General features: G+C 38.2%; 1 protein-coding gene across 1 annotated transcript in view; it reads left to right on the top strand.

The window, feature by feature from the left end:
- Nucleotides 1–13,549, top strand: part of LOC108787401 (jouberin-like) — a 109,850-nt gene that overhangs the window by 95,564 nt on the left and 737 nt on the right. The window contains exons 5-7 of the mRNA XM_018556941.1: nucleotides 3,099–3,261; nucleotides 3,392–3,489; nucleotides 10,072–10,151. Coding sequence (XP_018412443.1) covers nucleotides 3,099–3,261; nucleotides 3,392–3,489; nucleotides 10,072–10,151 — 341 coding nt within the window. The remainder of the gene's footprint in view (nucleotides 1–3,098; nucleotides 3,262–3,391; nucleotides 3,490–10,071; nucleotides 10,152–13,549) is intronic.

The following is a 13,549-nucleotide window of genomic DNA, read 5'->3' as shown; positions in this document are numbered from 1 at the left end:
CCCTTTCTTTGCTTTATTATTTTGAAGACTCAGGGTAGCCAGAGATAGACAGATGCCTCCATGAGAATGTCTGCCAGTCCTCAAACAGCGCTGTTAAAGCAATTTACCCAATGAGAGGAAAATGTGTGCCTCTTCACTATGAGAACAAACTTAGCATATAACCGATATACAACGTGTTTAATGGACTGTGGATAATCTCCTTTTATCCAAGTGTAACTCTGTAACAATGACAAAATGTCAAATAATCCATCCAAATAATCCATGAGACTGACAGAGTAGGTTCAATACAATGAGGGTGTCATTTTACGCATAAAGATTTTTACAAAATAAATAAGGCACTTTCAGCAACAAAAATTCTTCACCTCTTACCTAACAAAGAAATATGCACAACACTGATAAAGACGTGTAGCCAATTCCTGGAAAATGGAAAGTAAACATTTTATATAACAGTAAATCTGACTCTTAACTTAATCCTAACAAGAACCACAATCTAAACCTGGCCATACACCTTACAACCATCACAAGACTTTCGTCTTGCGATGGTTGTAAGGTAATTAAAAAAACGTACGATCTGCCTATCTTGGACAGGCAGATCGTACTCTCGATCATCGCAAGCCGGCCCCACTGAGGGTCGTGCTTCCATTGACTGCAATGCTGAACGGCATTTGTCTTACGAGCAGGCCACAAACTCGTACGATTCTCGGCAGCTTTTCAAACATGCTCGTAAGACAAAAGACGTGCGACCGTACAGTTGAAATGATTGCACGCCTTCCATACACCTGCTGATTATCGTACGATCGCGGGATTTCCCGCGATTATCGTATGATAATCGGCAGGTGTATGGGCACCTTTACACTATGCCAGCCTTTATCCTTTCTTCAATAATACAGTCCTGATGCAAATTATAGGAGTACACGAATATCAATATTACCATTTTACTGAAAATGCCATACTCTAGGACTCTTCTAGGCCTTATTGAGGCTTATTTAATAAAGAGGTTGATTGTTTTCACTCAATAAATTGTAGCTGTGTTCCCAAAATATTAAATGAACTGGAATTTGTTTTTCACATGATTGGATAGTTAAAGTACTCTTCACTCAATGTTTTGAGTAAAGATTATCAACTCCTTTAGTAAACTCGCCTCAATATGTCAACAGTAAACCTTTTGGCACCAAAATACGAAGGTCATTTACTAAGAATGAAGCAGACAAAATCTGGGGCAGCTGTGTATAATGACCAATCCACTTTTAGTTTTCATTTTCAAAGCTTAACCAAACAAGTGGAAGAGAGAAGCTGGATGGTTACTATGCTCAGCTTCTGCAGATTCTGTCTGCCTCTGTTTTATTAAATTTCTTCATTTTTTTATAATTATTAGAGGTGACAAAATTGTGCTAAAAGATATACACCAAATCTGCAACTCATCTGCCTTCTCTTCCTTCTCCTCTAATGTGTATAGTGCAGGCTGTGTGTATGTCACTCACCATATTATAGTGCTCCTGCTCTTCCATCTCTCCTCTCTGCTCTGCTCACATCATAATCAATGTGATCTTGCTCATGAGAAGATCACATTGATTGTAAAATGAATAGCAACAGCGGCCACAAGATTATCATATTGTTGCAGATAACCTCAATCAAATCTATATGAGATTATTTTTGCCACCACTGTAAATCAATCCATGTTTATCCATCTCATAAGGGGCCCGATGTATGAAAAGTCAGTACTAAGAAGCATATATAAAGTCCAAACAAGGCAGTATGAGGGTCCAAAAAAAAAAAAACTTAACAATAGAATGGGTTCATAAACAAAAATACAGAACAGCCAATGCATTTCAGGGACTTAAATATTTTGTCAATTTGCTGAGGATATCTATACCCTACACAGCAAACAGTTAATCCCTGGTAATCTGTGCAATTCTTTAGTCCATAATACTACCTATCATGTTTAAGCCTTGAAGAAGGGGCAGGATTCTGAGCCCTCAAAATGTGTTGGCTGTTCTGTGTTTTCATATATAAAGCCATTTTATTGATAAACGTTTTTTTGACTCTCATAGTGTCTTGTTTGACGCTTTCATTGGACTATACAGTATTTATGGACTGGATTCTCATGTATGTGGGATGTCCCATTTTTGTTGAGAGCGGTCTCACCAGAGCCTTAGTGCTTTATCATGTTTCAACTGATCGTCTGAATATTTGAATCCAGCGCCTCACCTATGCTTGTTCCATTATCAAGAAACAGATTGACAGCTGAATTCATTAGGCCATAGTGATTGCAGACATAAAGAGCATGCCAAAGACCAGAAGCGGCAGGATCAGTGTGAAATATTTGAGAATATTTTAGGCTCAAGGGGACAGTGGCCGGAAAACTAGAGGAGGCAATTGTATGTGACATTGTAGTGGAGAGGAATCAGGGAGGAAATGTAGCACCGCACTAAGCATTGGAGTTGAAGTGTGCCAATGAGCCCAGGCGTTAGAGCCCTGCCAGGCACGGGTAGAAGGTATAAAGGAGAGAATATACAGTATATATTGGCTATAGTGTACCACGCATATAACTAATGATGTCCAGCCAGTAAAGAAGGGGCTACATGCAAATAATAACTTAGTTGGGACTAAATTAGTAAGAGATTTGAGCATGTTCACACAATAAATTGAATTAAATTTTACTTTAAAAATTCAATCATGTTCAGATGAAATAAGTTGACAGGGATTTTCTGTTCACATGTTTAAATAATTGAAATAAACATGAAATAAGTAGACTAGAATTTTGTGTTTACATGTTTGAATAATATAAGTAATATGTATATATGTATATGTGTGTTTGCACAACCATTAAAAAGGGAAAGCAGCTGTTTTGAAGGTGGTACAGTACTTTGTTTGATTAGTGGGTTAAACCATTTTTCATGTTTCCCACAGTCCATTATCATGTGTCTCATGCTGTGTTCCCACCACCTTGATCCCTTTAGTAAAAGTTTACAAAGCCTCAGCTTTTACCAAGGTAGAGCTTTGGTTTCAGCTGTGTTACTGTGAGAGGAAGTAAATGCTCAGGCCTTTGTTTGTGGCATTAATGTGATAAACTTGTGGTGTTGTTATCTCTCTTGTAGGTTGTGGCTCTGTATGACTACACTGCACATCGATCAGATGAGCTAAGCCTTCATCGTAGTGACATTATCCATGTGTTATACAAAGATAATGATAATTGGTGGTTTGGCATTATAGAAAATGGACAACAGGGTTATTTTCCAGCAAATTATGTGGCTACTGAAAGTAAGTTTATGCAGCCTTCCAATATAGGCTAATGTGGGTTTAACTGATTGTTTCTGGCCCAGACAGCTGACATTTACAAATGATTAATAAAGTAATACCACTTTTCCGTGTTTATTTTTATTTTTTGTAGTCCCCTATGATGAAGATCTCACTACAGCATCAAAGTCACATTTTACCCATTCCCAGGAAGTTTCGAATGCAGAAGGGCCTGAACAGAGTCCCCAAAGGGTAAATATATGTCTGTTTAATTACATTTTGACTATCCAGTTGAATTAACTAATTCAACTTGTTCCCATGAGGACAATCGTATTCTCATGTCATACTGCAATACAACTAATGCAAGCAAATACAAGTGTCCAATGAAAGCAAGCTGTATTTATTTTGTCCTGAGAGAAAACACATTGAACCTGCAGAATATGCCCAATTTGTGGTTTACATTCTAACCTAAATGTCCTCATAATGATGTGTACCTGAACTTTAAATATATTAACCTCCAGAAAATGGCCTTAGAGTTAGATTATAAACGTAATGAGAAAGATTTACTAAAGAATTTAAGAATGCTCACATAATAAATTGTGTGAATACTCACTTCAATTATCCAATCATGCGAAAAGCAAATTTCTGTTTACTTATTTAATCTACAATGATTGGATAATTGAATGAATATTCACACAATTTATTGTGTGAACAATCTCATCTCCATTAGTAAATCAGCCCAGATGTCTCATTTTCTGTTTGTAAACCTTTGTTGTACAAAAATATTTACTACATAAAGGATTTGCACTATAAATTAGGTAGCAGTAGTTATCTCCAGATGCAATGGGGGAAGTTAGGAAAACTGAAGCAGACCAATTCTGGAGCAGTTGCATGTTGCAACCAATCAGCTTCTCTTTTCATTTTGTTCAGTTAAGCTTTGAAATTAAATAGAGAGAAGCTGATAAGTTGCCATGCACAGCTTCTACAAATTTTGTCTGCTCCAGTTTTGATAAATTCCCCTCAATGTCTTTAACTGAAACTTTAGACAAAGTCATGTGGAGGGAAGGGGAGAGAGAGAGGAGGAGGAGTCGCTACTCTGACTCATTGGCTTGTGTGTGTACATTTCAGAGAGTTTACTCACAGCTTTTTTCCAGCCGGTGTCAAGGAGAGGCTTGAAAATGTGCTAAAGACCCTAAGGGCTTGTTCACACGACGTGCGGATTCTGTCCTGACCAGATCCGTTCGCTCCTGCACTAAAATGTATCCCTATGTGTTTTATGGGCTACAGTTCTCACGTGCGTAGTCCGTTCAGGTCACAACTGAAAAAAATACTGCATGTCACATTTTGTCCGGTCCGGAAACGCACGAACGTGACGAAAACGGACCGGACTGCAGCTAAGCAAAAAAAAAGTGAGCTCGCAAATCCTCATATAAACTCCAAAACTGACCCTTGGAGTCCCTGAGCCTCAAGATCGGGTGTACCCAATAATGACACCTCCTGCTCGTGCCGCGAACGAGCACATATAGGCGATCGGCGGGCTATGGACCCGCTGATCGCCTATATGTGTGACACCCGGTACCGGGTGTGTGCATTGTCGGGTCTTTTCTGCCCGTGCGTGCCCGCTAGCAGAAAAAAATTGCCGTCTGGAGACGGCAACCCGCAGATGCAGCAGTGCCGTCCGTCCGTTTTTCTACTACGGGCGGACGGCAAGAGGTTAATAGTTTTTTTTATTGTAAGATTACATAACAAACATTTTACATCAACAATTACATATTAAAATGATCACCAGCTTTACATACACAAAGGGAAGTGGTTGTTATTAGAGGGCGGAAGTGACCTCAGAGGAAGAATCTGCATACTGACTAAAAAAAAACCCCAAAAAACTGTCAGCGTCCGGACCGCGGTAAAAACGCACTGCATGCAGAGCACAGCGTCTGCAGATCTGGACCAGATCAGGACTGGAAAATCGTGTGAACAAGCCATAAAGCTCCACCTAGAGCCTGAAAAGTAGAAACAGAAAATAATTGCACAATATTTCATATTTACCTGGCTTAAAAACAAAAATGATTGTATTTTTGAGTCCTAACTATTATAATCAAAACCTCCCTCCCATCTATAAATACTGACAACATCCTGAAAGGCAGCTAAATAAATAGACAGTCAAATATATAATATACATAAGACTCATGTGTTCTGTGGTGCTCTCACTCTCTATGAAATAAAACAGAGCTTTAGTTGATGTGTGATCCCAATATTGTCCTCTTTCTGTATTGGTTTACAAACCTGTTAGGCCAGACAAACTAAATAGATGAACAATGACTAGGTGTTTGAGATCGTGTAGGAGGATTCTTAATCCCTTGAGCTGTATTCTCTGACATGTCTCATGAATATACCCCTGACTTTCAAATATTATGTGCTTGAGATACAAAAGCATATTTAAACAGAACAAATCAGGTATCCAAGAGACAGAATGCCTTGTAAAGGTGGGGTCATAAGCACTTAATAAAAAGAGACCACATACTCAATTAAGAGACATTATTCCAGGAGGTGTAAGTCAGCATATTTGATATCTAACAATAAAGCAGTAATATCAAGATTTCAAAATAGTAGACATTTGCGTAAAACAAAACATTTTGGGGTTGTAAGTAAGCACAGAACAGACCAGTACATTTCACAATAGTGTATAAAATTATGCAATACAGGTATAAGGCTATAAAAGGATGTATTTAGTTGTTTGTTAATACATGGACAATATTACATCTACAACTTGGCTGTGTTGTAGAGAAGATTACAGCAAGCCATGGAATTATAATGATGCACGCGAGGGCAGTCAGAAGTCTTACTACCGGTAAGAGTCTGCCCATCTTACACAAAACTGCTAATAGAGTTTGGAAAAGTACATGCAAAAACATTCAGGAACTTGTTGGCTTCAAATATTTTTTGTGTGGAATATAGTTCCCTTGAACATTTTGTTCTGTAAAGACTTAGCGTTTGATTTATGAATCATACGCCAAGACATACGTTGTCCGAATGTTGTTCTCATAGCACTCTTGCCACTAGATGGATCCAAGGAGCATAGGAAATTCCTATCCATGCAAACATTGGGCCAGCGTATGTCTTGGTGTTGATTCATAAATCATCCCCTTGGAGTTTGCTGCAGTCATTGGAGATTTCATTTATACAAACTACTGGACAACATACTTTTACTATGACAACAGGTTTTTGAACTTGCACAGTTATTAGGTTTTAAAAATGATGGAACTCCTAAGGAGAACTATGGGGAAAAGCCTTAACCCCATAGTTCTCCAGTTGTTATTCATTGGCCTGGGACCTGCTAGAAGACTCTAGCAGGTCTCGGCCAATAGGAAACAGTTGAGCAGAGCTAGCTGTCACTGCTAGCTCCGCCCAATTGTTTTTTTTTTAATTTCTTGTTTTTTTAAAAAAAAATCTTTACTTCTTTTTTTACATTTATTATTTATTTACATTGTGAAACCTTTTTTTTTCAACTTTTTTCATTGAGTTACTATTCTGCCACGCAGGTACCGAGCAGAATAGCCGAGCTAGGCGGCATTCGGCTATCCACTCACTGCCGTTCGGCCACTATGTGAATAGGGGCGAACGGCAGTGAGTGAGCTGTCGGCGCTTCGGCTCAGCCGATCCAGATGTTGGATCGGCTGAGTCGAACTCCTTCTGTACTTTGGCTCAGCCGAACATGCATGTTCGGCTGACCAAAGGGCAACCAATGAACGTCTGAAATCAGCTGTGCAAGCCTGAAGTGAATAGCCAAACAGCGTTCGGGTGGGTTACTCACTCGGCTGCTTTTGGCAGCTTTGTGAATAACAATGTAAATATTGATTTTATTTGGATTTCTCTTCTTTACATTTACTTTCCAATTTGTGAATTGATAAAAATTATTAACACTTTTATTTCTAAAAGCATTCTTACTTTACAGCATTTTGTTCACACCTGTGTACAACTTTTGGGCAGTACTGTATGTTGCACTGCAGCATCTGCACTTCCCATGTCTTTGTTCACTTGGTCTAGCTACAACATCATTAGTGTGCACTGACATAATTAGGGTTGATGCATTTGGTGGAGTTTTTTTCCAGGTACACAAAGTAGGATGATGCCTGAGCTGCTTTAGGATTAGTGTCATTGGTTGTCAATTAGGGGCCTCTGTGCATGATTCCCATGGGTATAGAAGGAACAACCACCCCTTTGAGTAGAAATATGTATTAATCTTTGTAAACCGCATTCTGGTTTTTTTTCCAGTTCTAACCATCCCACATCAGCTAAACGTCCATGTGTTATATGGCCAGGGGTGCATGGTGTCAGGGTAGTATGGCATTTATCATGGACAATATGTTCTTAGGCAGCTGAGATGGTCTTGTATGAATGCTGGTGGAACAAATCTAGATTTTTACTTTATTGTATTTATACATGCTGCTTATCTGCATTTGGTGTGTAAAACCACTTTTCTGTTTGATTTGACAACTGGAGTGTGTCATCTCTTACCTTACCAACTAGGCATTTTAATAATAGTAGTAACTGTGTAGTGTTAGCATATCATGGTGAACGAGTGTTTTCCATTTTTTTAAAAGAGCTATATTTGTAGGACCACTAAGCCTTAACCACATGTTACCTGTCACCAATAATCTAATAATAACAATAAGAGTTAGTGAGATGTGAAAGTTTCCATACCTTGACAGATTTGAGGTAGGCACTTTATATCTTCTTTTGCGAAGCAGAAGTGTACCAATTTTTGTTTTCACTCCACTCAGGACAAGCAGCCCCCAACATGCAGATCTGAGTTCACTTTGTGTTGATTCTTGACCTTTAGCCACCATTTTCACCTAAAATATCTTTAGTTCTTATACATGCCTAAAACATTCATGGTATTGGTATATTGTCTGTTAGCACAAAACAAATCTTTAGTTTTAACATCCTTTGAACTAAACTCATTATATGCTATAAGGTAATTTTGTGGGCAGGGTCCATACTTGGAGCACCAGTGTGGAATTGATATGTGTTAACTTGCGTCGAGCTTTGCTTCAGTCTAAACTTGAGTTTGTCTGAGCCCAAAAAGGAGGCTCTCAGTGCCAGCCCAATCAGCTGAGGCCAGTGATTTTCCTACTCAATAGCTGCACGTAAAGAAAAGAGTGGAATACTAGTGACATCATTGATCATCTATGGCCACATGGCATTATTCGGTCAATGATATTGACTTAATGTCTCCACTCTCTATTGTATAATTTGGACAAGAATACACAAAGGTGGGCAAGAAAACACAATTCAAAGGTGGTCTGGAATTAAAACAGGGAGCTCTCACTGTTGGATTTTCCAATATATTTAAAAGCTAAGGCCTTAGTCCACCAGTCGCCTCCAGACATAGTGAGATGACCTTGCCTTTTTCAGGGGAATTAGATGACTATTTCATGTCCTCTTTTGGGAAGAAAGTTTTCTCCAACAGGTTTGCAAATCTTATGTCACCCTTGCTAACAGGTATGGAGTGTCAGTGGTATATACATAAAAACAAACTACAAAGTGCTTATGGTGTATGTAAATCCTTGCAACAAGCTTCTCTTATTTGCTCCCTTTTTGGTCCGTTAACAACTTCCCTACCGGCCATAGTAAAACTAGCCAGTAGATGGAGTGGTTATTCTGAGTGAATGTACCTGTATGATCTCTTGTAGTTACCTTTGTGTGTGCACCAATGGCGCTGTCATAAGACAGCAGAGATCATTGGGTACAGGCATAGAGCTGATCGGACCGGCTCTCTGTGTTGTGTTTGCTGTGATTGGTCATCAAAGCAATCATATGACATTGCTAAGCCCTCCTCTTCCTCTTACAACAGAGGAAAATGAGAGAATAAAAAAATAAATAAATGATTCATTCATTCACTAGTACCTGATGAAAGCAAAAAGCAGCCGCAGCAATAAATAATAATTTAACGCTCCATCTTTTAACCCCTTAATATCAGCATGTATCCTCATTTCCAAAAACTCGTGACAAAAAAACTAGACCACCTTTGGGTGCCCTGGGTTCGGATCAGACTCAGACTAGGGAGCCTTATCTGTATATATTTTGTAGGTTCTCTCTGTATGTTCTTGCATCCTTTATTACAGGAAACATCCTGCTAAGTTATTTGATGTCTGATCAAATTGACCTTTGCTTGCATATGTGGTAGGAACATTACATTGCATGCTCTTTTGGGGGCAGGAACTAATGTCAGTGGTTCTGCATGCCTGGTAAAACACTGTATTATGTCATGCAAATACAGAAAATTAATTACAAAAATAAATGCTTGTCAAAAACTAATGACAAATCAGAATGTATTATATTTTGGTTGGTGAACAATGAAAAAGAAAACCCTTTCTAAGAACAGGATGAAGTGCGTTATATCCTTAGCTACATGGTGCACTAATGATATCAATAATAAGGCTTATGTCATATCACTATTGTCCAGCTACTTTGATTGTAAATGTCATGAATATGTAGAAAATTACTTTTTTCATCTTTCCTTTTCTTGTTTGTGTTGTGTGGTTAGTTGCAAAGAGTCCCCTATTCAATGGTATAGGGCCAGGTGCAAGTAAGATTTTGCTTTTGTACAATCTGTAGTGCTTGCTTGTCACCTGAGAATTGCTTGTCTGAGGTAAAATGGGGCCTGAGCCTGCTTCCTTCCTTGTAACCACATAACAATAAACAGACCCCAAGCGAGACCACGTGTTGGAAATGGGGTATATTCTCCTTTTACCCAGGAAGCCGGTGGCTTTGTGAGATACAAAGAATTGGCCTTTCTTCTCTCTATAATGTGTATTTCTTGTTTTTTTGCAGATGTCGGCGGTCCCCAGCAAGTCAAAGGATCTGAAATTTATGTCACAGCATGACACAGATGCAGATTCACCTGTGACACAGTAAGAAACATTGCTTAAAAGAATACTTCTCATGTCTTTCAGTGGTGCCAACTAATATTCCCATGGAAAGTGCTTCATTATTTATGCAGCAATTAATCCTAAACAGATCACTGCCAACTATCACTCCAGAATAATACTTTTTTGGCATATTTAAATTATAAAATTTTTTTACTTCTACAGTATTAATTTGCATTTACTAATGGTTGTAAATATTTTTACCTTTTTAAAGTGTTGTAAGAGGAAGCAATAAAGATTTTTTTTTTTATTGACGTGTATACATCATGTGCTCCAATCCTTAATTAACTTTATGTTTATTACGTTATGTACATATGCTCAACTTCTGAAATAAGTTAACTTATTACATGAAAAGCAGAAATAAATGAGATAATTGGTTATCTATGGGATTCGTCAGGCAGAAACTATTCACTATATAAGACAAGCTTGTGTGACAAGAAGCTAAAACATTGTATTACAATAATCTCTTGCATTTGTCCAGTTGCAGTCAAAAAGTAATGTCAGATCTACATCCTGTTGATACATATCGTCATCACTCTTGCGTGTCTACTTTCTTTCACCTATTCTGGGCATATGTACCAGAGTATTTATTAGTTGGTCATTAATGGTGAGGTTCCCCCTTATATTGGTGCTCAGTGGGAAAGTTCTACCTTACATTGGTGCCCAGTGGTTAAGTGCCCCTTTATATTAGTGTCAGTGTGGTGTCTCCTTACATTATTGGTCAGTGTAGTGCCCTCTTACATTGGTGCTCTTGTCTATCAGTGTTATCTAAATAGATCATTGGTGTTGTTACTTATCTGATAGGAGAGATTCCCCATGTTAAGCACTGTGTAGTGCTGGCAATTTTTCCTGAACAAAAATCACATTCAGTTAGAATTGTGTTTGTTCAAATAAGAAGTTTTTCCATCCTGCTCTTTCGAGTTTCCTCCTCACTACGGTCGAAAAGAAACGCTGATTAGACTCAACTAATAATGTAAAAAATTTAACAAATGTTCTGAAAACTAAAATTGTCAAACAAAATTCTACTGGTGCATGGCCAGCTTTAGGGGTTAGCTAGACTGTGGATTTGTGTATTTTTATCGGTTTAATATTAATTTGAGAAACATTTGCGCAATTATCGCAGGGCCTACAAATTTAGTATCACCATCTTTTTATTCTACCGGGCCTGCGCTTTCAGAAAATATATGGTTTGGGGGGTCTTTTACAAACGCTAGCAACGCAGCAGTTGAAAATCAAACCAATAGGAAAAAATTGCAGAAAATTCAAAAATGGCTTGGCCAGCTGATTTGAAAAATGTTCCAGGGGGCTTGGCAGCGAAAGGGTTAAAAGATACTCCTGCCACACACTTCGAGCACTCATCAATCTCTGTAGCAACAAAAGGACTTGTTACTTCTCTGCTGGTGCTTCTACTTTCTGCTGTGTAGTGGACATGTTTTTTCCTTGTTTATTTATTTTCTATTATTGGACAGGTCATGCGCCCAAAGGCTGCTTTGGTGAAAGGCAAAAGTCAAGCTATAAGTAGTTAGTGTATAAAAAAAATAAGGGCTACTTCCTTTGGTCAGTCTACTGAAGGTCTAGAGGAAGTAATTAATGCAACCTAGAAGAACAGGTTTTTCTTCAATCACAAAGAACTCTCTTCTACATTCAATTGTTTCATGCAGTAATAAAAATCAATTTCTCTACAATGTATATTTTTAGAGTTGAGCAATATTTTTTTACTGGCCCGTTACAATAAACGGCAATTTTTTGAGAATAGCTTACATGGTACAATAGTCTGGTATTTTGCAGATTGTCTCCTATAAATAAACATTGTCCATTATATATTCCAAAACAAAGCACTATTTGCATCTAAAATGGCTTTTTAACATAACCCTATTATTATTTTATGAAAACTGATGTACCACATCAGCGCCACAGAATTAGCATAGCTGCCCTTTAAATATACACCACTATAGCAGGCAGCCCGTTAGCAGTCAGGGAACTGAAAAAGCTATAAAAACAAAAAATGACACCTGCACTAGTGTAAAATCATTTTATTTAAAATATTGTAAATGAACATAAATCGTACTCACAAACGATGGGTTTTTATCGAGTGCCAGTGAACGAGGTAAACTGTTCCACACTGGGAACAGCCTATACGTCTCTCCGTCCGACCACTAATGCCCTCCTTCATCAGAGCATGATCGGACAGAGAGACTGTTCCCAGTGTGGAACAGTTTACCTCGTTCACACGGCACAGCCGCATTTGGCACTCTATAAAGACTCATTGTTTGCGAATATGATTTATGTTCGTTTGCAATATTTTAAATAAAACGTTTTTACACTAGGGCAGGTGCCCTGTCATTTTTTGGTTTTATACTTTATGAAAACTACCATGTTTTCCATTATAAATATAAATGTATGGACTATTCATGCTTCTGAAGGTTTTGTAGCATTCTGGGGAAATTCAATTCTCAGCAGCCTGCTGTAGTGTTTCCTACATGGTAAAAGGTAACAGGTGCCATCTGAGTTGTATCATTCAAATTATATTTGGAGATCTTTACAGCTCCTTCATTACATCAAGTTGTTTCATGTATTTGGCTATGACTGCGATATATGAAAATATCTTCCTATAGTTAACATTAAAGATGTGTTTAATCTATTACTCAAATGTGCCTTCATTGGGAGGTGTCTGCAGTAAGCTGTTGCTGCTGATTCAGGATGCTACCAGAAGCCACAGGCTTAGTGTATCTAAACCCAAAAGCCCAAATGTAATATATTGCAGCTTACCAGTCCTTAAATGTGGTGGCTGCTTTCATTCTTTTAATTTTTTTCCAGGATTTGTTTTTCTCTCGTTTCACCTAGTATTCCTGCAAATAACACACTTCCTCTTCCCCTGGACTCTGTTCATCTCTACTACATAGTGGATCGATGGAACTAGTAGTTTACACAATACAGATTTAAAGAATAAACATTTGTTTGGTTAATTTGCTTTAAAGTATTCCTGTCATGAAAGAAATATGGGAACTGCAATTGCTGGCTTGCTTTTCAAAATGTTTGTTTCCTGACTGTGCCTGGCTTCAATATTTCTAATTCACTGTGCCAAACCAAGCACACATCTAATTAAAATTAAAGAAAAGTCAGAATTCTTCAAGTTTATTAATTTGAGAATCCTTGAAGCAAAAGCATCAGTATGGCAGCCAGGAAACTAGCAACCCCAGGTTGCTAGGTCAGCCATTCCAGCCTACCTATCCTATTTCTGTTACACATTTGCTGGCCTAACTCCAGCCAATTTCTTGTTTTGGATAAAGTAGGAAACAGTTAAAAGTACTGCCAAGCATTATCTTCTCTATCTGTTTTTCCTCACATCGGCCACACCCATACAAGGAAAGGTAGGGGGGGGG

This window comes from Nanorana parkeri, unplaced genomic scaffold (genome assembly GCF_000935625.1).
Source record: "Nanorana parkeri isolate BGI_ZX_2015 unplaced genomic scaffold, ASM93562v1 scaffold259, whole genome shotgun sequence".
Taxonomy (NCBI): domain Eukaryota; kingdom Metazoa; phylum Chordata; class Amphibia; order Anura; family Dicroglossidae; genus Nanorana; species Nanorana parkeri.
Note: the sequence above shows the minus strand (reverse complement) of the source record. Positions and strands in the feature narration are given on the sequence as shown.